The sequence below is a fragment of the Giraffa tippelskirchi genome, chromosome 1 (assembly GCF_054371585.1).
Source record: "Giraffa tippelskirchi isolate mGirTip1 chromosome 1, T2T-mGirTip1v1.2.pri, whole genome shotgun sequence".
Classification (NCBI taxonomy): domain Eukaryota; kingdom Metazoa; phylum Chordata; class Mammalia; order Artiodactyla; family Giraffidae; genus Giraffa; species Giraffa tippelskirchi.
Genome location: NC_137275.1, coordinates 201,361,158 through 201,386,914, shown reverse-complemented (window position 1 = coordinate 201,386,914; position 25,757 = coordinate 201,361,158). Strand labels below are relative to the sequence as shown.

Genomic DNA, 25,757 nt, shown 5'->3' with positions numbered 1-25,757 from the left:
AAAGGCTTTGGATGATCAACACAAGACCAAAATCAAAAGAAACCACAATGTAGAATTTTATTTTCTTTTTAACAAGCAAAGTCTAGCAACTTTCAAGTTACAGACATAATGATAAAAGTTGTTAACATTTTGAGACCAAAATAATACCTTACACAGTTGATTCTCTAGACCCAATCTCACTTCCTTGTACTGAGGACATGCTAGTGGAGGAAGGAGAGTAAACATGAGATGGATTCCTAAGAAGCTTTGCCTCTTGATTTGGTTTTGGCACTGAGCCCGGCACTGCCTTGCACAAAATATCCTCAAGCACTTGTTGCGACAGACGGCCCTGCATGGCACAGCCTGCCTGCCAGGCCTCTTGGAGCCCAGCCATGCTGGCCAGCACTTGGTCAGTCTCAGGGGGGGCAAAGGCAGTGATGTCTATTCCTCTAATTAGCTCTTGAAAATAGCGCCTGATGGAAATAGTGTCTTTGGTGGGGACTGGGGGGGACACGCTGCCCTCCATGAGTCTCTCCATCTCCCCCTTGAGCCTTTTATGCTCGTGGAGAAATTGCACTACATTAGCATGATGCTGCAGGAGCATCTTCATCTGCTGGTAAAGCTCTTGCGGGGCTTCAAGTTCCCGGGCAACCAGCTGTAACTTCTCCAGCTTGGAGGCGTGCTCACTCTCCAGTTGCTTTTTCAAGGTGGCAATCCGACATTTGATGCCACTGAGCAGGCTGTCTCCAATGGTATCGATCATGGCCAGTGTGTCAGTGGCACTAGTAGAGAGTTCCCTGATGAGCTTCTCCATGTCCTGTGGAGGCAGCATGAACATTTCTTAGGAAAGACCTTCAGCATTCAGGCCTGGGCACCTGGTTTATGGCAGTGCCTCTTCTCCTCCACTGAACCAAGAACTCCTTAGGGGTGGTGCCCACTGCTAGCTGCTAGCCTACTACCCTTTTTTCAACTCTTTCCTACCAAATAACCCTGATTCTTCCAGCCAGTGGTGTGCGGGCAGCTAAAAATACTTAAATTCATTTCCTGCTTTCCTTGTAGTTCGGGGTGACCAGGCGTGCAACAGAAGCAGAAGTCTGAGTTATTGGGTGCGGCTTCTGGGAAAGCTGCCTAAAAGTAGACAGATGCGTCTGGGGGAAGGATCAAGACTTGACCTGCCAGGACCTGGGGTCAATGCCCCATGGAGCAGGCTCCTGGTAACCTTGTGCTGACAGGAGCACACACAGCAAAGCTGAGAGAAGAGGGTGGAGCATCATGGGGCCACTAAGTTGGTATTCTTGACTTCCTCCCTATGGGCATTTCATTAAATTAAAAAAAATAGAATCTCTAATTTTTAAAGAAGCTTCAGCTTGTGAATTTCTATTACAATCAAATGTACATCCTTACTAAAAGAATACCCAAATGGAAGGAGTTACCTCAATAATTTTGAAGGGAATGAAATCACAAACCATCCATTGTGATTTTGCTAGAAAAAGTCAAGGTCTCTTACTCTGGACTCTCCATGACCTACAGTGCCCTTTCCCTGGCTGGTTGGCCTGTCCTGCAGCTCACGCTGTCATTCACAGCTCTGCATCACCTCTGTGATCAGTTCTTCCCTCAGGGGAGAAAGAGTGTAGGGGAAACAGTGTAGAGGCACTCGGATGGTGAGGTCAGGCAGACCCTAGGTGTACTTGTGGCTCTTACATCTGAGTAGTCCTGCATCTTAGATTCCTGCCTTGAGAAAAGGAGATCATGGGTGCTGAAGAGAACTAAATGAGATGATGGATGTATAGTGCCTAACACCAGACCAGCATGTAGTAGGCACTTAACAAATTCATCTTCCATAGGATGAAGAGATTCTTCCATTCTATTGATATATGCTTCTGTAGGTCTCATATATGTCACTGTGGCTCACAATAGTACAATTTAAAAAAATGTGCTAACATTATATGCAAAGTTTGAAATAATGTGACTCTCCACCAGCTGAAGATTCATCAAAAATCACCATTTCCAAAATCATATTTTTAAATTACCAATTTATCTGGTAAATCCTATGGACAGAGGAGCCTGGCAGGCTACAGACCATGGGGTCACAAAGAGTTGGACACAACTGAGCGACTTCATTTAGCTCACTTAATTTAAGTTAGCTTAACTTAGCTTAATTTAGCTGGTAAGTAGATTTGCCTACAATCCTTTTTCATCATGAATTGCTTGCCTAGTATGTGTTTAGATGTGTTGTTTGGCCCATTAGACTAGTCTTGAGGGCAACAAAAACAGACATAATAAGTATACAGTGTAATCTCATGGTACTGGCAAGCGCTCTGAGGAAAGACAAGGAAGATGGAGCAGGATCAGGGGCAGTGGCAGAGGGTTGAGCGAGAAGGTGGCTCTCGATTTGGGGTGATCTGCAAAGACATCTTGGAGAACCTGACTTCTGCGGAGAGGACTGAATGATGGTCAAGCAATGGTCACTTCTGAGGGAAAGAGTTTCCAGGCAGAAACACTGGAGATGACACCAAGGTTGTGTGAGGAGCAGCTGGGAGACTGGTTAGGCTGAGAGACTGAGCCCTACTCTGAGTGGAGGGTGGAGAGGCAAGTGGGGCCAGGCGATGGGTTTATTCATAATATGATGGACCCATCACTAGTTGGGGATTTTGAATAAAAGAATGGCATAATCTAAAACACTGAAGGATCATTTTAGCTACTAGTGGAAACAGAGTGAGCATGAGGAGCCCGTGTGGGAACCACTGGAGTGTCCAGACCAGTAGTGATGAGAGAGGGCATGAGAGATGGGAGAGGTAGGCAGTTTGAGGAGGTGGCATGAATTGTGGGTATGGGACTGGACCTTGGGACAGATATCTGGGTTGGAGATAAATCTGTGTGGTCATCAGCAATAGGGATTTTGAAAGCTGAGTGACTAGTGATGGGGAGAGATTATTTACAGAGGGCCGAGCTGAGCTATAGGGCACCCCCAGATTTATAGATCTGACAGAGTGGAGGAACATTGAGCAAGAGTGGCTGGATTAGTGGCACAAATTGGGGAAGCCAAGAAAGGCTGGGGTCCCAGAGGTCAATTTACTCCAATCCAAAAAGTGTTACTGGCCATGGGAATGAGTGCTTTCTGAGATGCTGGCTCAGGCAAGAGAGGAAGAGTGAATAAAGAGCAGGTCAGTGATTTCATTTGTATCCTTCACCCACTTGGGTCTTTTAAAATTTTAAATATTTCTTTGTATTTTCTTTGAGTTTTTATTATTAATTTGGTTGTTCTTTAGCTCCCAAGAAATCTTATAGTTCTGTAACATACAGGGAATATTAAATTGCTACAAACTGTGGATTGTTTTACACCTGTCAAGGTATCTATTTTCTGATAGATAAATGTAAAATGATGTGTTTTCTGATGACTATTTTACCCTTTATTTAGAGAACAGAGTCACAAATACCAAATAAATAACAGATTTCTACACCTTATTCATTAGTTTGAATGGATCATTTGAATTTCTGTCTTTATAAAAAGGAAAAGGTGATGAGTAAAAAAATTTTTTTAATATTTGTTTATTTGGCTGCTCTGTGTTTTAGTTGCTGCTTGCAGTATCTTCAGTTGTAGCATGCAGGATCTAGTTCCTTAACCAAGGATAAAACCCTGGGCCACCTGCATTGGGAGTTTGGAGTCTTAACCACTGGACCATCAGAGAAGTTCTGAGTAAAATTATTTTTTAAATGGACAGCAAGTCCCACAAAGTTCACAAAAGAACAAGCTTGCTTATTTCTCCCAAACCTGAATCTCATTTAAAATACACTTAGATTCTCCAATCTATGGAGAGGTGGTTTTCTCAAGTGAGCACAGAAGTGAGATCAGGAAGGTAGCAGAGCCTTCCTACTCAGCTTCTACAATGGGGACATCTCTCAAAACTATTTGTGTTCGTTCTTCACCAGAGAACTTCAGCAAAACATGATCCTATTCCTTTAACAGAACCTAGATACTAGTGACTGACATCTCTGTTGGTCAAACCAAAGCATTTGTGAGCAGCAGGAGCATAAATTCATTTTGAAGAGCCTTTGCTCTGTTCACCATTGGACACCTGGTGTCTAGCACCCAAATGGCACCCAAGGGAGATGAAGCCAGAATGAATGAATGAGGAGATTGTATACTTTCTCTACTGATAATGTCATATGCTTACTAGCATCCAATAAACCCCAATTTTCAAAATATCCTTTAAGTTCTTAAAACAGCTTTATTAGGTATAATTGACATGGCAAAATTATACAATTCGATAACTTTTGAAACTTATTTAATGTTTTGAAGTCATCACTACAATCAAGATAGTGGATTTGTCCATCACCCCCAAAAGCTTCCTTGTGTCCCTTTATAATTTTCTCTTTCCCACCCCTCCTCAACCTCCCCTACTCAAGCAATTATTGATTTTTCTTCTGTAAATGTATATTAGTTTGCATTTTCTACAATTTTATATAAATGGAATCATACCTTTTTGGGTCTAGTGTCTTTCACACAGGAATTTTCAGATTCATTCGTGGGTTATTGTAGGTATCAATTTTTCATCCTTTCACCTGGACATTTGGATCATTTTCAGTTTCTGTCTGATACAACTATAGCTGCTGTGAACACTTGAGTACAAGTCTCTGTATGCATATATTAGGTTGATGAAAAACTAATTGCAATTTCTGACCATGAATTTTAAATCATTATAACTAGGCTCAAACACATCTTTATTAAACAAAATAGAAACCATAACAATCAACACATTTTTGCCAACGAGGCATAAGTTTGTTTATTCATGTAGCATAAAAATTCATGCTTCAGGATTTGATGAACTCTTGGAGAGCATTTGGACTTCCCTGGTGGCTCAGAGGTTAAAGCGTCTGCCTCCAATGTGGGAGACCTGGGTTCGATCCCTGGGTCGGGAAGATCCCCTGGAGAAGGAAATGGCAAACCACTCCAGTATTCTTGCCTGGAGAATCCCATGGACGGAGGAGCCTGGCAGGCTACAGTCCACGGGGTCGCAAAGAGTCGGACACGACTGAGCGACTTTCCTTTCCTTTTGGAGAGCATTTTCTGTCTCCTGCTGGTTGTGGAAGCATTTTCCTTGCAATAAGTTGTCTAGATGCTGAAGAAGTGGCAGTTGGTTGGTGAGAGATTAGGTGAATATGAATGCCAAAGAATGTTCAGACTACTGCACAGTTGCACACATTTCATGTGCTAGCAAAGTAATATTAAAAATCCTTCAAACTAGGCTTCAGCAGTACATGAACTAAGAACGTCCAGATGTACAAGCTGGATTTAGAAAAGGCAGAGGAACCAGAGGCCAACATCCATTGGATCATAGAAAAAACAAGAGAATACAAGAAAAACCTCTACTTCTGCTTCATTGACTGTGCTAAAGCCTTTGACTGTGTGGATCACAACGAACTGCGGAAAATTCTTAAAGAGATGGGAATACCAGACCAACTTACCTGCCTTCTGAGAAACCTGTATGCAGTTCAAGAAACAACAGAACAAAACACGAAACAACAGACTGGTTCAAAATTGGGAAAGGAGTGCATCAAGACTGAATATTGTCATCCTGCTTATTTAACTTCTATTCAGAGTCTTTGTATGCATATATTGCTGCTGCTGCTGCTGCTAAGTCGCTTCAGTCGTGTCCGACTCTGTGCGACCCCATAGACGGCAGCCCACCAGGCTCCCCCGTCCCTGGGATTCTCCAGGCAAGAATACTGGAGTGGGTTGCCATTTCTCCAGTGCATGGAAGTGAAAAGTGCAAGGTGAAGTTGCTCAGTCGTGTCCGACTCTTAGCGACCCCATGGACTGTAGCCTACCCGGCTCCTCCATCCGTGGGATTTTCCAGGCAAGAGTACTGGAGTGGGGTGCCATTGCCTTCTCCGATGCATATATTAGGTTGATGGAAAACTAATTGCAGTTTCATGCGAAATGCTGGGCTGGATGACGCACAAGCTAGAACCAAGATTGCTGGGAGAAATACCAATAACCTCAGATATGCAGATGACACCACCCTAATGGCAGAAAAAGAAGAGGAATTAAAGAGCCTCTGGATGAACACTCTATAAGGCTGATAAAATAAACAATAAGTAATGTCATTAGCAAAAAGCATAAAGTGAGATCTGCATTCAGTTCAGTTCACTTCAGTCGCTCAGTCGTGTCTGACTCTTTGCGACCCCATAGACTGCAGCACGCCAGGCTTCCCTGTCCATCACCAACACCCGGAGCTTACTCAAACTCATGTCCATCAAGTCAGTGATGCAATCCAACCGTTTCATCCTCTGTCATCCCCTTCTCCTCCTGCCTTCAATTTTTCCCAGTATCAGGTCTTTTCAAATGAGTTGGCTCTTCGCATTAGGTGGCCAAAGTATTGGAGCTTCAGCTTCAGCATCAGTCCTTCCAATGAACATTCAGGACTGACTTCCTTTAGGATTGGTTGATTTGATCTCCTTGCAGGCCAAGGGACTCTCAAGAGTCTTCCCCAACACCACAGTTCAAAAGCATCAATTCTTCGGTGCTCAGCTTTCTTTATAGTCCAACTCTCACATCCATACGTGACTACTGGAAAAACCATAGCTTTGACAAGATGGGCCTTTGTTGGCAAAATAATGTCTCTGCTTTTTAATATGCTATCTAGGTTGGTCATAGCTTTTCTTCCAAGGAACAAGCGTCTTTTAATTTCATGGCTGCAATCACCATCTGCAGGGATTTTGGAGCCCCCCAAAATAAAATCTCTCACTGTTTCCATTGTTTCCCCATCTATTTGCCATTAACTGATGGGACCAGATGCCATGATCTTAGTTTTCTGAATGTTGAGTTTTAAGCCAATTTTTTCACTCTCTTCATTCACTTTCATCAACAGGCTCTTTAGTTCTTCTTCACTTTCTGCCATAAGGGTGGTGTCATCTGCATATCTGAGGTTATTGATATTTCTCCCAGCAATCTTGATTCCAGCTTGTGCTTCATCCACCCCAGCATTTCTCATGATGTGCTCTGCATATAAGTTAAATAAGCAGGGTGACAATATACAGCCTTGATGTACTCTTTTCCCGATTTGGAACCAGTCTGTTGTTTCATGTCCAGTTCTAACTGTTGCTTCTTGACCTGCATGCAGATTTCTCAGGAGGCAGGTCAGGTGGTCATCTGGTATTTCCATTGCTGTAAGAATTTTCCACAGTTTGTTGTGACCCACACAGTCAAAGGCTTTGGCATAGTCAATAAAGCAGAAATAGATGTTTTTCTGGAACTCTCTTGCTTTTTCAATGATCCAGTAGATGTTGGCAATTTGATCTCTGGTTCCTCTGTCTTTTCTAAATCCAGCTTGAACACCTGGAAATCCACGGTTCACATACTATTGAAGCCTAGCTGGGAGAATTTTGAGCATTACTCTGCTAATGTGTGAGATGAGTGCAATTGTGCGGTAGTTTGAGCATTCTTTGGCATTGCCTTTCTTTGGGATTGGAATGAAAACTGACATTTTCCAGTCTTGTGGCCACTGCTGAGTTTTTCAAATGTGCTGACATATTGAGTGCAGCACTTTCACAGCATCATCTTTTAGGATTTAAAATAGCTCAACTGGAATTCCATCACCTCCACTAGCTTTGTTCGTAGTGATGCTTCCTAAGGCCCACGTGACTTCACACTCCAGGATGTCTGGCTCTAGGTGATGTGACCACACCATCATGGTTATCTGGGTCATGGAGATCTTTCTTGTATACTTCTTCTGTGTATTCTTGCCACCTCTTCTTAATATCTTCTGCTTCTGTTAGGTCTACCATTTCTGTGCTTTATTGTGCCCATCTTTGTGTGAACTGTTCCCTTGGTATCTCTAATTTTCTTGAAGAGATCTCTAGACTTTCCCATTCTGTTTTTTTCCTCTATTTCTTTGCATTGATCACTGAAGAATGTTTTCTTATCTCTCCTTGCTATTCTTTGGAACTCTGCATTCAAATGGTTAATCTTTCCTTTTCTCCTTTGGCTTTAGCTTCTTCTCTTTCCTCAGCTATTTGTAAGGCCTCCTCAGACAACCATTTTGCCTTTTTGCATTTCTTTTTCATGGGGATGGTCTTAATCACTGCCTCCTGTACAATATCACTAACCTCCATCCATAGTTCTTCAGGCACTGTGTCTATCAGATCTAATCCCTTGAATCTATTTGTCACTTCCACTGTGTAATTGTAAGGGATTTGATTTAGGTCTGCATTAAAATGATGTATAAAATAACCACATTTATTTAAAAATGTATTCCAATATTAAACAGCAAATTGCAACAATGCAAAACTGCAATTACTTTAATATATGTTCTTTTCTCTTGGGTTTTGAAACCTAGAAGTGGAAGGGCTGAACCAGTTATTTAACTTTTTAAAAAATTACCAAATTGGTTTCCAAAGTGTTTGTACTATTTTACATTCCCAGCAGCAGTGTATGAGAGTCCCTTACCAAGAGTTCCCCTACATCCACACAAACACTTGGTTTGGTCTATCATTTCTGATAGGTGTGTAGCTGTATCTCATTGTGGTTTTCATATTCATTTCCCTAATAACTGAGAATCTTTTCATATACTGTTTGCCATCTGCATAGCTCATTTGGTGAAAAGTCTATGCAAATATTTTGTCTATTTTAATTGATTTGTTTGTTTTCTTTTCTTTTTTTGGCCACACTCTGAGGCATGCAGGATCTTAGTTCCCTGACCAGAGATCGAACCTGTGCTCCCTGTATTGGGACTGTGGAGTCTAACCCTTGGATTGCCAGGGAAGTCCCCAAGCTGTTTGTTTTCTTATTGTTGAGTTTTGAGAGTTCTTTATATATTCTTTACATTTTATCAGACATGTTTTTACAAAGATATTTTTCTCCTATGTTTTCTTCTACACATTGTGTGGTTTTAGTTGTTATATATAGGTCTACTGTCTATGTAGGATTAATTTTTGCATACAGCGTGAAGGATGGATGCAGTTTAGTTTTTCTTTTCCTTCCTTTTCTTTCTTTCTTTGTTGCTATTGCTGCATACAAATTTTCAATTGTTCTAGTGCCATTTGTTGAAGAGGCTAGTCTTTCTCCACTGCATTGCTTTTGCAGCTTTGTCAAAGCTCAGGTTCTATATATGTATGGATTTGTTTCTGGATTCTTTATTTTGTTCCATTGTTTTATTTATCTGTCTTTATGCCAATACCATGCTCTTTTGATTACCAGAGTTTTAGATTAATTGTTGAATTCAGGTAGGGTTAACTCTACAACTTTATTTCAAATTGTTTTGGTTACTCTATAACCTTTGCTTTTCCACATGAGTTTTAGAATCACCCCAGAGAAGGTGATGGCACCCCACTCCAGTACTCTTGCCTGGAAAATCCCATGGACGGAGGAGCCTGGTAGGCTGCAGTCCATGGTGTCTCCAAGAGTCAGACACAACTGAGCAAATTCACTTTCACTTTTCACTTTCATGCATTGGAGAAGTAAATGGCAACCGACTCCAGTATTCTTGCCTGGAGAATTCCATGGACAGAGGAGCCTAGGGGGCTGCCATCTATGGAATCGCACAGAGTTGGACACAACTGAAGCGACTTAGCAGCAGCAGCAGCCCTACATAACGGAATCTCCACAAAAACTCCTTTAGAAAAGGTTCAGGGAGCTTCCAGTTGGTGAACACATTGATATGCTGGGAGGACAGGACACACAGAGAAGTCATGCAAGCTACCCCTCTAACTACCCCACAGCTCTTACCTTGCCCTGTGTAGCTTTTCTGTTTAGCTGTTGCTGAGTTATACCCTTGTAATAAAGAGGTAGAAGCAGTAAAGTGCTTTCCTGAGGTCTGTGAATCATTCTAATGAATCATCAACCTGAAGAGGGGGTTGTAAGAAACCCAAGTTTATAACCAGTTAGTCAGAAGTACAGGTGGCAACTTCAGACTTGTGACTGGAGTCTGAAATGAGGGCAGTCTTATAGGATAGCCCTTAACTTGTGAGGTCTGTATTAACTACAGATGGTTAGTGTCAGAACTGAGTTAAGTTTTTGGACAACCAGTTGGTCTCTGAGAACCAGAGAATCTGAGATATTACTAGATTGCTTAGTTTTATCATATTAATATTAAATTCTTTCAAAAAAGTTTTCTGTCTACTGAAATCATGTATTTTTCATTTTTCTTTTGTTATTATAGTGAATTACATTGATTGTGTTTTGAATGTTAGCACTGTATTCTGGAGATAAAGCCCCTTTTGCTTATAATGTATTAGGCTTCTCATATATTTTTGGATATGATCTACAAAATTTTTAAATGAATTATTATATCAGTGTTCATAAAAGATATTGGTTGTAACTAGAACAAATCATCTCACAATTTGTATGGAAATATAAGAAACCTCGAATAGCCAAAGCAATCTTGAGGAAGAAGAATAGAACTGGAGGAATCAACCTGCCTGACTTCAGGCTCTACTACAAAGCCACAGTCATCAAGACAGTATGGTACTGGCACAAAGATAGAAATATAGATCAATGGAACAAAATAGAAAGCCCAGAGATAAACCCACGCACATATGGACACCTTATCTTCGACAAAGGAGGCAAGAATATACAATGGAGAAAAGATAATCTCTTTAACAAGTGGTGCTGGGAAAACTGGTCAACCACTTGTAAAAGAATGAAACTAGAACACTTCCTAACACCATACACAAAAATAAACTCAAAATGGATTAAAGATCTAAATGTAAGACCAGAAACTATAAAACTCCTAGAGGAAAACATAGGCAAAACACTCTCCGACATAAATCACAGCAGGATCCTCCATGACCCACCTCCCAGAATATTGGAAATAAAAGCAAAAATAAACAAACGGGACCTAATTAAAATTAAAAGCTTTTGCACAACAAAGGAAACTATAAGCAAGGTGAAAAGACAGCCTTCAGAATGGGAGAAAATAATAGCAAACGAAGCAACAGACAAACAATTAATCTCAAAAATATACAAGCAACTTCTGCAGCTGAATTCCAGAAAAATAAATGACCCAATCAAAAAATGGGCCAAAGAACTAAACAGACATTTCTCCAAAGAAGACATACAGATGGCTAACAAACACATGAAAAGATGCTCAACATCACTCATTATTAGAGAAATGCAAATCAAAACCACAATGAGGTATCATTTCACACCAGTCAGAATGGCTGCTATCCAAAAGTCTACAAGCAATAAATGCTGGAGAGGGTGTGGAGAAAAGGGAACCCTCTTACACTGTTGGTGGGAATGCAAACTAGTACAGCCACTATGGAGAACAGTGTGGAGATTCCTTAAAAAACTGGGAATAGAACTGCCATATGACCCAGCAATCCCACTGCTGGGCATATACACCGAGGAAACCAGAATTGAAAGAGACGCGTGTACCCCAATGTTCATCGCAGCACTGTTTACAATAGCCAGGACATGGAAGCAACCTAGATGTCCATCAGCAGACGAATGGATAAGGAAGCTGTGGTACATATACACAATGGAATATTACTCAGCCATTAAAAAAAATACATTTGAATCGGTTCTACTGAGATGGATGAAACTGGAGCCCATTATACAGAGTGAAGTAAGCCAGAAAGAAAAACAACAATACAGTATACTAATGCATATATATGGAATTTGAAAGATGGTAACGATAACCCTATATGCGAGACAGAATAAGAGACACAGATGCATAGAACAATTTTATGGACTCTGAGGGAGAAGGTGAGGGTGGGACGTTCTGGGAGAATAGCATTGAAACATGTATATTATCATATGTGAAACAGAACACCATTCCATGTTCGATGCATGAGACAAGGGCTCAGGGCCGGGGCAATGGGATGACCCAGAGGGATGGGATGAGGAGGGAGGTGGGTGGGGTGTCCAGGAAGGGGAACACATGTAAACCCATGGCTGATTCATGTCAATGTATGGCAAAAACTATTACAATATTGTAAAGTATTAGCCCCCAACTAAAATAAATAAATTTATTTAAAAAAAAAAAGATATTGGTTGTAATTTTCTTTGGCTGGTTTTGACTTCAGGATAACCCTGGTCCTATAGAAAGACTTGGGACAAATTCCCATTTCTTTAATTTTCTGGAAGTTTGTGTATATTTGTTATTGCTTCTTCCTTAAATGTTTGGTCAGAATCTTCAATAAAACCTATATGGGCTTAGAGTTTTTACTGCAGGAAAGTTTTTAACTACAAATTTAACTTATTTAACAGATAAACGGCTATTCTTATAACATTTCTTCTGGGAGAATTTTGATCATTTGTATCTTTCACAGAATTTAATCTAAATTGTCAAATTTATTGCCATAAAATTGTTTGCAGTTGTCTCTTATTATCTGTTGGAGCCACTCCTCAGAAACCTGAAGAGTGATGATGTCGCCACACAAACAAAGATGTGATGAAAAGGGCTATTACATAATGAAGCTTTCTGGAGGAGAGCAGGGCAGCTTCCAACCAGGTCTGAAAATAGCTTTAGAGAGCAGAGAATTTTAGAGTTTGGAATTTTTATGGTGGTTATGAGCTGTGGAAGGTTCCCACAGCTAAGCTGGGCTTATGTGGTTTGAAATCCTGCAGGTGCCAAAGAAGGAAGCACTTAGGTTTGCTTATCAGCTTTTCCAGATGTCGATCAGAAGGGGAAGAGGGAAAAGGAAGGCTTTAAAAGCTGTGTATATTGTCACCCTGCTTATTTAACTTGTATGCAGAGTACATCATGAGAAACGCTGGGCTGGAAGAAGCACAAGCTGGAATCAAGATTGCTGGGAGAAATATCAATAACCTCAGATATGCAGATGACACCACCCTAATGGCAGAAAGTGAAGAAAAACTAAAGAGCTTCTTGATGAAAGTGAAGGAGGAGAGTGAAAAAGTTGGCTTAAAACTCAGCATTCAGAAAACTAAGATCATGGCATCTGGTCCCATCACTTCATGGCAAATCGATGGGGAAACAGTGGAAACAGTGGCTGACTTTATTTTTCTGGTCTCCAAAATCACTGCAGATGGTGATTGCAGCCATGAAATTAAAAGACGCTTACTCCTTGGAAGGAAAGTTATGACCAACATAGACAGCATATTGAAAATCAGAGATATTACTTTGTCAACAAAGGTCCATCTAGTCAAGGCTATGGTTTTTTCCAGTAGTCATGTATGGATGTGAGAGTTGGACTATAAAGAAATCTGAGTCCTGAAGAATTGATGCTTTGAACTGTGGTGTTGGAGAAGACTCTTGAGAGTCCCTTGGACTGCAAGGAGATCCAACCAGTCCATCCTAAAGGAAATCAGTTCTGAATATTCATTGGAAGGACTGATGTTGAAGCTGAAACTCCAATACTTTGGCCACCTGATGCAAAGAGCTGACTCATTTGAAAAGACCCTGATGCTGGGAAAGATTGAGGGCAGGAGGAGAAGGGGATGACAGAGGATGAGATGGTTGGATGGCATCATCGACTCAATGGACATGGGTTTGGGTAGACTCCGGGAGTTGGTGATGGAAAGGGAGGCCTGGCATGCTGCGGTTCATGGGGTCGCAAAGAGTCGGACAGGACTGAGCGACTGAACTGAACTGAACTGAAGGTGGGAGCTCAGATCAGTATACCAAGTCTTATTATTTTCTAATTTAAATTTCCCACTAAGTGCTGCTTTAGTGGCAACCCATAATTCTTATATGTTTTGCTTTCATTTTTATCCAGTGCTAAATACCTTATAATTTCCATTTTGGTTTTTCTTTGACCTATGAGTTAATCAATACGTGTTATTTAATTTCCAAATAATAGATTTTCCAAAAATCTTTATGTTATTCCTTTCTAATTCTGTTGTGGTCAGAGAAACTCAACGTTTGAAAAACTAAGATCATGACATCCAGTCCCATCATTTCACAGCAAATAGAAGAGGGAAAAGTGGAAACAGTAATAGATTTTATTTTCTTGGGCTCCAAAATCACTGCAGATGGTGACTGTAGCCATGAAATTAAAAGACACCTGCTTCTTGGAAGGAAAGCTATGACAAACCTAGACAGTGTATTAAAAAGCAGAGACAACTTTGCCGATAAATGTCCATATAGTCAAAGCTATGGTTTTTCTAGTAGTCATGTACAGATGTGAGAATTGAATCATGAAAAAGGCTAAATGCCAAAGAACTGATGCTTTTGAATTCTCCAGTGGTGCTGGAGAAGACTCTTGAGAGTCCCTTTGATAGCAAGGAGATCAAACCAATCAATTGTAAAGGAAATCTACCCTGAATATTCATTGGAAGGACTAATGCTGAAGCTGAAGCTCCAGTACTATAGCCACCTGATGAGAAGAGCTGACTCATTAGAAAAGACCCTGATTCTGGTAAAGATAGAAGGCAGGAAGAGAAGAGGGAGACAGAGGATGAGATGGTTGGATAGCATTACTGACTCAAAAGACATGAGTTTGAGCAAACTGCGCGAGATAGTGAAGAACTGGGAAGTCTGGTGTGCTGCAGTCTATGGGGTCACAAAGAGTTGGGCATGACTTAGCAACTGAACAGAGAACGTACTTTGTATAATTTGAATTTTTTAAAACATTTAAAAAATAATTTTATTTATTTATTTGCTGTGCAGACTTTTTTCTAGTTGCAGTGAGTGGTGGCTACTATTGGTTGCAGTGCACAGGCTTCTTATTGCAGTGGCTTCTCTTGTTGCAGAGTACAGGCTCTAGGGCATATGGGCTTCAGTAGTTTCAGCTTGAGGGCTCAGTGGTTACGGTTTCCAGACTCTAGAACACAGGCTCAATAGCTGTGGCACACGGGCGTAGTTGCTCCATGGCATGTGGTCCTCCTGGACTAGGGATTGAACCCATGTTTCCTGTATTGGCAGGAGGATCCTTTACTGTTGAGCCAACAGGAAAGCCCAAATCCTTTTAAATTTGTTGATACTTGTTTTATGGTCTATCTTGGTGAACTGTGTGAACTTGAGAATGTGTTGTTGGGGGAAATGTTCCATAAACGTTAGTCAGGCCTGATTAACAATGTTGTTCAAGCTAAATATTTGCAGAATTCCTGCATACCTGTTCTATCAGTTATCAAGAAAATGATATTGAAAATTATGGATTTGTCTATTTCTCCCGGTAGTTTTATCAGTTTTTGCTTTATGTATTTTGAAGATTCCTTATTAGATGCATAAACATTTCAGACTTCTGATTCTCTTGATTAATAGATCCATTTACCAAAATGAAATTACCTTCTTTCTCCTTGGTATTAATAACATTATTTGGCCTGAAATCTTCTTTGCCTGATGTTAATAGAGCCACTCTGGCTTCTTTTGACTCATGTTAGCATGACATGTCTCTTTCCATTCTTTCACTTCTAACCTATTTATGTCTTCATATAAAGCACATTTATCCGAGTTGGGTCTTGATTTTTTTTCACTCTGATGAAAGCCTTTTTAATTGGAGTGTTTAGACCATTTTCAGTTGATGTGATTATTGACATGGCTAGATTTGAGTTTTATCATCTTGCTATTTGCTTCTATTTGCCCAATCTGGTTTTTGTTCCCTTCCTCCTCTCTTTCTACCTTCTTTAGGATTAATTGTGTATCTTTTATAATCCTATTTTATCTCCATTGCTGGCTTATTAGCAATAACTCTTTATTATTTTAGTGGTTGCTTGGGGGCTTATGGGCTTCCCTGGTGGCTCAGATGGTAAAGAATCTGCCTGCAATGCAGGAGACCTAGGTTTGATTCCTGGGTTGGAAAGATCCTCTGGAGAAGGGAATGGCTATCCACTCCAGTCTTCTTGCCTGGAAAATCCCATTGACAGAGGAGCCTGGCAGGCTCAGTCCATGGGGTTGCAAAGAATCAAGCACAACTGAGGGACTTTCACTTTCTTAAGGGCTTGTAGCACACATCTTTAATTTCTCACAGTCTACCTTCAACTCACTTCACATATAGTGTAAAACCCTTATCATATTGTACTTCCATGATGTCTCTCCTAGGCTCATGCTGTTATTGTCATGTACTTTACTTTTACATGTAATGAACGTCACATTACATTGTTATTTTAAAAACAGTGAGTTATGTTTTGAAAGATTTAAATAATATGAAAACAATCTTACATAGTTACGGTTTTCGTTGCCATTTCTGTTGTCTTTTATTCCTTTTAGATTCAGATTTTCCTTCTGCCTGAAGGACTTCTTATAACATTTCTTATAGTGTGAATCTGCTGGTTATGAATTCTTTCAGCTTTTGCATGTCAGAAAATGTTGTTATTTTGCCTTCATTTTTGAAAGATATTTTCGCTAGATATAGAATTCTAGGTTGACTTTTTAAAACTCATATTTTAAAGATTTTTCTCCACTGTCTTCATGCTTGGATTGTTTCCAACAAGAAAGCGGATGTCATCCTTATTTTTGTTCTTCTATGTGAAATGTGCGTGTGTGTTTTCCCCTTTGGCTGCTGTTAATATTTTCTCTTTATCACTGGCTTCAGCAGTTTGACTATAATGTACTTTGGTATAGTTTTAGCCATATTTATTTTGCTAGGTGTTTGTCAAATTTCTTGGATGTGGTTTTCTTTTTTTTATAGTTTTCATCAAGTTTGGTAAATATTTGGCCATTATTTTAAAAAATATTTTTCCTGTCCTTCCTCCACCCTGTCTTTTCCTTCAGAGACTTCAATTACTCAAATATTGGGACACTTGAAGCTGTTCCCCTGCTAAGTAATTCTGTTTTATAAAAAATTCTCACTCCTCTCTGGGTTTCATTTTGAGTAATTTCTATTGCTATGTCTTCAATTTCACAAAGCTTTTCTTCTCAGTGACTAACCTGCTGTTAATCCCACTTAGTGTATTTTTCATGACATTGTGGTTCTCAACTCCAGAAACTTGATCTGAATCTTTTTAATATCTTCCTTCTCTCTAACTTTTTGAAATATGGACTACAATTACAATAATTATAAGTATAAATATAATTTAGCAGCTGAAAAAAACCAACAAATTATTATTTTCATTATGGGTCATATTTTCCTGCTTCTTTGCTTACCTGGTAATCTTTGATGTCATACATTGTGATTTTTTACCTTGTTTGATGTTGTATATTTTTACATTCCTATAAATCCTAATACACAGTTTTTAAGTTACTTGGAAAAAATGATCTTTTAGTGCTTGCTTCCCTGGTGGCTCAGATGCTAAAGAATCTGCCTGCCCATGCATGAGACCTGGGTTTGATCCCTGGATTGGGAAGATCACCTGGAGAAGGGAATAACTACCTACTCCAATGGTCTTGCCTGGATAATCCCATGGATGGAGGAGCCTGGCGGGTTACAGTTTGCGGGATCGCAAAGAATTGGACACGACTGAGTGACTAACACTTTCACTTTCGCTTTCACTTCATTATTTGTTAGGTGAGTCTGGAGCCGTGCTCATTCTGGGACTAAGACTTCCTGAGTACTCACTTCAATGTCTCATGATTTACAAGTTTTTCCAATCTTGTTAGTGGGAACAGGCTTTGTTCTGATTCTGTTTGAGCTCCAAGCACTGCTCTCAATCTTTTCCTGTGGCGCCTTCTATGGCACGAGGTAATTTTCTCACAAACAAGTGCTGAGCTCTGTTGAACACTCACAGGAGACTCTCTGCAGATCTCTGGTTTGTCTCTCTGTGCAGTCCTTTCTTCTCTGGACTCTGTCTTATGCACTTGAAATGTCTTGACCTCCCCAGAGGTTCAGTTCCATCTTCTAAACTCAAAGAATCTGCCAGGGTTTGCTTGGGTTCCCTTTTTCCACCCTTTCAAGCTCTCTCAAGGCAGTAAGGTGTGGCAACTGTAGCGCTAATCTTGTGTATATCCAGTCTCTCAGAGATTAGTATCTTTTATTGCCTGAGGTCCAGTGTCTTGAAAACTGTTTTATATATATATATATACTTTTGTTTATTTTGTTTCATTTTTCCAGAAGGGAGAATAAATTCAGACTTTGTTACTCTATCTGAGTCAGATGAGGAAATAATAAAAATCCCATTTTAACCAATATTTGGTGTTTAGAAGAAGATCTATAAAAGTCAGCCATGATAGACAGAGATATTCTGCCCCAATCCCCCTTTCCAGAGAGTACTTGCTGCCTGTTGAGGTATGACCAGCCTCCAGGTGTCAGATCCTTTGGGATTGCTGTGCCCTTCCCCCTTCAGCCTACACTGGGAGGCTGAGCAAGAGGACCTACAGTCGCCTGCCCATTGCAGCCCAACATAGGGTACTCTGATGGGCAAAGCTGGATCGGGCATTGCTTGTCAGGCCTGTGGTGTAGTTTGCCTTCTCCTCTGTTTCATCTACCTCCTCCTACTCTTACAGATGGCAGTCTTGGATATCTTGTACCCCAAACTCTGTCTCAGCTTCTGCTTCCAGAGGCGCAACCTGTGATACCAAATGTTAGGTGGCTAGTGTGGCCCAGTCCCCAGCAGCCTCTGCCTTGGCCATTCTGGAGATGTCCCTTCTCTACAAAAGCTAAAGTTTAGAATTTGTTTCTCAAAGACTATCTAGTCTTCAGTGTGTGTGTGTGTGTGTGAGAGAGAGAGACTTAGAAAATTTTGTTCTCTTGACAAATGTATCCAGAGATTAATTCTTAATATCTAAGTTTTGGGGGAGGGATGGAGTCATAAAATAAGGAAAATAAACCATAGAGGCTAGGATGCATCTTACTTAGTCATCTTAAAAAAGTAAAGTGAAGTGAAAGTCACTCAGTCGTGTCTGACTCTTGGTGACCCCCTGAACTATACTGTTCATGGACTTCTCCAGGCCCGAATACTGGTATGGGTAGCTGTTCCCTTCTCCAGGGGATCTTCCCAACCTGGAGATCGAACCCAGGTCTCTCACACTCTAGGCAGATTCTTTACCAACTGAGCCACGAGGGAAGCCCAAAAGAGTAAAATAGCCATTAAATGATCATTTTGGAATCCCTTTAAGCAAACATAATTCAACCATTTCTCAACATGCACATTTCAAAACTTGACATATTTCAGAACACATGGAGACTCACTCTCTAGAGAATTTCTTCCTCATATTTAAATACTGCTTTTGTCAATGTAGCGTCCTCAAGAGAATAGCAATTGCTTGAATGGAAGCCAAACATTGCTCTGTTGTTGGAGAAAAGACATGAGCCATATGAGCCATACCTGCACTGCCTGTGCTGTGCTCTCAGATTTCTGCAGCACCAGCTGAATATCCTTAGTGAAGTTCTCTTTCCTCTCTGCATAGGCATCAGAAATCTTGGCTACTGGGTGAGACTTGTGGTCCCCAAAGAGCTTGCACATTCCACATATTGGTTCTTCATCACTTAGGCACATCTGATTGACAAAAGAAAAGTCAATGACACTTATTTCCCTCCTTGTTCCAGTCCTACACTCTCAGAACCTTCCGTAACCTCAGGCTACTGACATTCCGAATGTATTCTTAAGCAGGTATCAAAAGTCAATTGCAGAGGAGGCTTGATGTATGGAAGACAGAGGTGGTGGTAGTACTAGGATACTTGAATGGTAATTTGGTAAGCACATACCACACTTGGTATTTCTTGGACTCCTCATAATGACTCTGTGATTTGGATAGTATTGTGTCCATTTTACAGGTGAGAAAGCTGATAAATCTCCAAGTTGTTAAATGATTTGCCCAAGGACACATTGCCATGAAGGGATAGAACTGGGGTTAGAAGCAAAGTCATTTCCACTTGGCCAAGCCAAGGGCTGTTATGAAGATTAAATATGATGCATGGAACATGCTTGGTATGTAATCTGGCACTCAGCAGACATTATACACATGGTAACTACTGATAATATCATAAGGACCTCAACAAAGTTGACCCTGCTACAGGCTCAAGATAAACTGGGCCTATTTTAGATGAAAGGGATTGAGTAGGACCCTCACTGTCCTGCTGGCCCCTTCACTTGGCTAATGGGAGCCTTGCAATGAAACCTTATGAATGAAATGAAAACTTACTAGTGAAAACTTGGAATCTCAGAAAGGGAGATTACTGCTGAGGGTGAGACAGAACCATTGAGAATTTGTGATAAATGAAACTGATTTTTAAAGGCAGAATTCAACAAGAATACCAAATCACATTGTATTCTCTTGAGTCCTCTTAATGGCTTGAGCTAGCCTGCCCCAAACATGCCATTTATGTCCTTGCACGAGGAGGGGTGGCTGGAAGAAATGGAGCGAAGCTGGTGGAGCTCAGAACAGCCAAGGAAACTGGCTGAGGGTGGCGACTCACAAAGAAACCCTGCCCTCTGAGGATAGACCCTTGATATTCTGCCCTAAAGTTCTGGGGGCCCTGTAGCTATGAAGCTACATATATGCTTTAGGAGTTGGCTGCAGAGCTTCAAGCTAGAGCCAATTTATAAAGACTCAGGAAAACTTTTGACCTTCTCCAAGGAAATCACTAACTTAGTTCATCCCTGACCATTATCAAAGCAACCTAAACCTGGTGGTTGGTGCCGCATAGTCTGTGAAACATGGAAACTGCCTCATTCTGTCCCTCCAGGGTTGTTGGGGAAATCAAACAGGCTCAAGGTTGTGTACAGGCTTTGTCGATTGTGAAGAATGAAAGCTAAAGTGGTGTTATGTCTGTTTCATATCTGAGTTATATCTGACATGGAGATCATCCTAAAGTTATTACCAAAGGGGTAGATTACATGTGTCAAATTACCTGTGGAGATCTCTTAGCTGGGGAACATGGAATTAGAGTGGAGTACACATGGTTTTTTAAAATCACACTGTAGACATGTGTGTATAAACATATAACATGTACAGCATCATACAGAGTACAGTAAAGAGTTCATATGGCATGTTGTATCAAAAACTCATGCTTAAGATTAAATATCAGAGTCATACACAGCTCTCCAAATGGCATGTGGCCAAAAGGAGGAATGGCAGATTCCTGGTCCCATCTTACGCTACCCTCTCTCTCTGCATGATCATGGCTAGCTAAATTCTCATAGATCTGACTATCATGCAACTTCTTTGTAACTATGTGAGCCTGTCTCTCTGTGGTCCCTTAAATCTTGCTGCAGTTTACCTGACTGAATACCACACATACACACCAAACCCTGGGCTCCATCACTAAGAAAGAAGGTAGCTTTGGTATGTGCATTTGTCTGGAAAGTAATCCTCTACTATACTCCTGAGCAAATATCTGATTTCAACAATAGGTTGCTGAGTAATTTGGCAGATTGGGTAGCTAAGCAAGAATAAAATAAAATTAAAAGTGTGATTGAATACCAGATTTACACTTTCTCCATGCTTTTCACATGTCTGAGCAAGTTGATTTTGTTCTTTGGTGTGAAGCATCTCAAGTTCTTCCTTAAACTTCTCCAGTATGTTTTCAGCCAGGATGTTCCTCTGCAATCCGTTTGTTCCCCTTCCCCTCAAATAAATGACCTAAAACACAGAGCTGGCATGAGATTGTGGCAAATTCCCATCATCAACTGTGACATTGTCATGAGGAAGGATGAGACATCGCCCTTCCTGCACATAAACACCAGTGAGTGGGAAGACAGCCCAGGCCACTCCTCCAGGCTTTCAAAAGGAAATGACTGTGAAGACTCCTCATCCCTGTAGAATATCTCCTCCCGCTCCAAAGCACTCTCACCTGAGCAAGCAAGTGCACTGTCTACAGAGACAGTCATCACAAACTCCATCAGATGGAGCAGGAACCTGCCTTCTTTGACCTTGTGAGTCTTGGTTAGCACCTGTTCTGTCTCCTGGGGAAACTCAGCCCAGTGGGAAGACAGACTTTCATGAAGGACTGTGTGGTTGGATGTATAGGGGAGCACAGAGAAGAACGGGCTAAATCTCCTTGGGGTGACAGAGGAGAGCATGACTGGAGTCTCAAGAAGATGCCTAAATTAAGCACTGAAGACCAAAGCATATTAGCCACGTCTTTTATTTACTGTGTCCTGATGTTCTGGCATCTGGGGCTTGGGATGACCTTTCCCATTGGCTAGCCAGTTACTAGAAACAGTAAAGGATTCACCTGGGGGCGTGCATTTTACATGCAAGCCGACAAATCTGGGGTCCACACCCCAACCACCTCCTTTATATTTGCTGTTCCCCTACCCTCTACCCTAGCCATTCAGGGCCAGATACTAGACATCTAGGGGCAACTCCGTGTCCCAGAGGCCACTGAAATTGTTTAAGCTGGCCAATCCTAAGCCTTCTTGCCATACCTTACCTGTTTCTTCCTGAAGAAACCAAAACAAAGGTCTTTCTTGTCCGCATTTCCCCCATACCCCTGTTTCCTGACCCACTCTTATTTCCACATGTGGCCCACTGTGATGTGGAATGGCCCCTCCTCTTGGGATCTATGAGTTACAAGCTATTTTTCAATGGCAATCATCTCCTGATCTGTTAGTCTTGTCATACCCCAATAGTAACAAGGAAAAAAAGCCAAGGCTACCTGCCACCCTGAGGTACCATCGCAGTCCACTCATCTGTCAATAACCTTAAATTCCACCTGTTTCATAAACTTTCATTAAGCACCTACCATGCTGGGAATGTGATAGTGAACAGGACAATGCACCTCGCCCTACCCTCAGGGGTTTATATACTAGAGAGGGGAATAGATGCCAAACAACCAATGTGCTAGCTATATCCACTGATTTCCAACTAGACAATCTAAGCCCTTCTTGGACCCAGTTGTCTCTTCTGCAAAACTAACCCACGGTGAAAGAAGTCTTAACAGTCTCTTGTGCATGTGTGTATGTGGGAAGCACATGGGGTGAAGTTCTTGATGTTGGTCTGGGTGGAGCTTATGTGGAAATATACGTATATGCTTTATTGGGATGAAGTGTACCTCAGATGTCCTCAATTTAGCAACTAAACAACAACAACAAATACCTCCGATGTGTGCATCACACACTTTACTGTGTGTATTTTATACCTCAAGGGAAAAAAGAGATACGTGAACTTAAACATCTTGACTTGAATTTTCAGCCTCGGTTTCATTATCTGCAAATAGAAATCCTAGCCCATTCTCTCTATAAATGCTTAGATTCCTATTTGGGAATGTGCATTAAAGGAATTACTATCATTATTGTTACAGTGAATTTTCAGTTACTTCTTTGAAAAAAAGTGCCTACTTAAGCTCGGGTAGGGGGTTCCATAAAGTGAGCAGTCTTGAATTTAGAGATTATCTTGCCCGTAATCCTGATATAGTAAATGTTAGCATATTTTTTTTCTAGATTGTCCCTCTCTCTAGACCGAGGAGCTGGGCTGCTCAGCGCTCCTCGGCCAGCCTGCCATTTCCAAAGGGATTACACCCTGCTCAGAATTTCCCTATCCCCTCTGGAAAGAGAAAAAAAAAATCATCTTTAGAGGGGCCAGTCCTGGATTTAAACCCGAGGCTAGCCATCACTACAAAATGAAAAGCATAAGTAAATCTAAGCATCTGGTGTTTTTGAACTGCTGCCCCCACAGCTCTATACACACACTCTCTCACACACAACCTCCTCACTGGCACCCTAGCCCCCATATTCAGTTGATTACCATTGGAGAGCCGACACCTGTCTCTCCAATCAGCCCACCCTCTGTTCCTACTGACACAGAACCCTACATAACTTCCCTCTTCCTGCAATCCATTCATTTTATATTTTCTTTCTTCCTTCCACAAATACCCAAAGGACCTGAAGAAACACCAATCACAGTACTTACATGCCACCTAGGGAGAGAAGCACCACACAAGTCATTGTCCAACAAGTTTCCGTGAGAATACATACTGCATATAACAGTACAGTATCAACACCAGGGCTATATGACCTTTTCCAGGTTAAACATTTCTCCTGGCCCCACTGCTTACAGGACAGCATGCAAAGAAAGCCTTTTGCATGACATGTAAGACTTCTTTCAACATGCCCTGACCTGCCCTCCTAATGGATGCCCTAAGTGCCCTGGCAGCTCCCACAACCCCACACTGAAGCCTTCTTATTTACTAACCAACTCTAAGCAACCTGGCTGCAGGCCCCCCTTTTGGCCCTTGGTATCTGCTATCCTCTCTTCATCTGCCCTGCTTTGTAGTCTCTCTCCAGCTGTCAGCTCCTCTGCAGTCTTTTGTGTCTCCACTGCAGGGCCTCTCACTGTATAGAGAGCCACTGGCTCCTGCAAGGATGTGTCTTGTCATCTCTGTATCCCTGGGATCCTGGCACAGTGACAAGACCCCTGGCAGGTGCTTGAAAATGTCCCACTACCCCAGCACATACTGAATAAGTGAAAGCTGGTGTAGTTTGTCTCTTGGTGGTTCTGTTAGAACCTTCTAACATTAAACCACAGTGCATATCTTCCTGTAGCTCCTATCCTGGTTCCCACCATGTCTTCTAAGCCTGCTCCCCCTAAAATCCACTGATGTGTTTAGTCGCTCAGTTGTGTCCAACTCTTTGTGACCCCATGAACAGTAGCCCACCAGGATCCTCTGTCCGTGGGATTCTCCAGGCAAGAGTACTGGAGTGGATTGCCATTTCCTTCTCCAGAAATCCGCTGCTAACCCTTCACAGATGTGAGTTCTGGCCAGTCAGTCTTCATTTTGCAGGCCAAATAACCTTGGCTCTTTAATGGCATAGATTCAAAGATGTATCGACCAGAAAGAAATCTGCTATGTCAGCAGCAGAAGGGCCCCAAACCTCTCTTACTTTCCTACACACTGGGCAACAGAACTGTCCGTTGACATGGGTGCAGTTTTGGCACACCAAGATCAGCTCCAGGCACTGTTTGCAGAAGTTGTGGGAGCAGGAGAGGAGCAGCACGGGGGGCGTAAACAGCTCCATGCACACGGGGCAGGACAGTACCGCACTCAGCGCCTCCATGGCGTCCACAGCTGTCTGCCTCTCCCAGGCGGCCAGCCCCTGCCAGGCTTCTAGAACAGGCATGGAATGCGGTCACAATAGACACAGCCGGGCTTTCCTCAGAGGATGGAAGGAGCAAGGGAAGCTCCTCCAGACACTTGGGGCCCCAGGACATATTAGCGGGGGTGGGGTGGGGGGGTGGACCATGCCCTGCCAGGGAAATCCAGCCCACAGCTTATTTTTGGTACAACTCATGAGCCACAAATATTTTTCACATTTTAAGGCATTGTAAAAAACAAATAAAAAGAGCAAGAATATGTAATGTGCTGTGCTGTGTGTGCTTAGTCGTTCAGTTGTGTTCGACTCTGTGCGACCCCGTGTACTGTAGCCTGCCAGGCGCCTCTGTCCATGGGGATTCTCCAGGTAAGAATACTGGCCCTTCCTCCAGGGGATTTTCCTAACCCAGGGATCAAACCCAGGTCTCCTGCATTGCAGGCAGATTCTTTACCTTCTGAGTCATGAGGGAAGCCCAAGAATATGTAATAGAAGCCATACTTGACCTACAAAGTCTTAAATATTTACTTTCCAGCTCTTTACTGAAAGAGTTTTCTGACACTGCCTAATTTAGAAGATAAACATAACTGGAATCCAGTCCACCTCATGTGCATACTTTCAGCTTCAGGAGTTGGTGGGATTGAGTGAGGAACAGGAAGCCTGCCTCTATCTAGCTCATAGTCTATGAGCTGGGTGATTATAGGCAGTGACTACTGGCCTCTCTCCTGTTTCTTCACCCATAATATGTGGAACTGGGTCCTGTGTAATCCCTACCAGCCCTGTAACTCTGTGCATCTAGTCTCTGGCTTTCCTAACCTCCACCCCTGTCACAAAGGGGGCAATTTTATAGATCTTACCTGGCCTGTGGGTTCTTCAGAAGATAAACTAGTCTTAAAAAGAAGCATTTATTGGGCACCCAGACTGGGCCAGGCAGTTGCCACGCTGCATGAGTGCTCAGTAGCTC

The 25,757-nt window shown here is 41.8% G+C and overlaps 1 protein-coding gene across 2 annotated transcripts; it reads right to left on the bottom strand.

The window, feature by feature from the left end:
- Positions 1 to 32: 32 nt before the first annotated feature.
- LOC145519198 (tripartite motif-containing protein 54-like) lies at positions 33 to 24,824 on the bottom strand. Of its 2 annotated transcripts, none has more exons than XM_081524375.1 (4): positions 24,587 to 24,824; positions 21,186 to 21,344; positions 19,088 to 19,258; positions 33 to 796 (listed from the first exon to the last, which is right to left on the bottom strand). In XM_081524375.1, the coding sequence occupies exons 1-4, from the start codon at positions 24,821 to 24,823 to the stop codon at positions 149 to 151; spliced, it is 1,215 nt and encodes a 404-aa protein (XP_081380501.1). In that variant the 5' UTR covers position 24,824; the 3' UTR covers positions 33 to 148. The 2 variants fall into 2 exon arrangements, with proteins under 2 accessions (XP_081380501.1, XP_081380502.1); XM_081524376.1 differs by having other exon boundaries at positions 24,743 to 24,777.
- Positions 24,825 to 25,757: the final 933 nt, after the last annotated feature.

Excerpts from the sequence above, each read along its gene's own strand:
- LOC145519198 (XM_081524375.1), bottom strand. The coding sequence starts at position 24,823 with ATGCCTGTTCTAGAAGCCTGGCAGGGGCTGGCCGCCTGGGAGAGGCAG. Across the intron at positions 21,345-24,586 it reads GTTGCCCAGTGTGTAGGAAA|GTCATTTATTTGAGGGGAAG; the intron begins GTAAGAGAGGTT and ends TCTGTGTTTTAG. Across the intron at positions 797-19,087 it reads GCACAGCACAGGCAGTGCAG|GACATGGAGAAGCTCATCAG; the intron begins GTATGGCTCATA and ends CTGCCTCCACAG.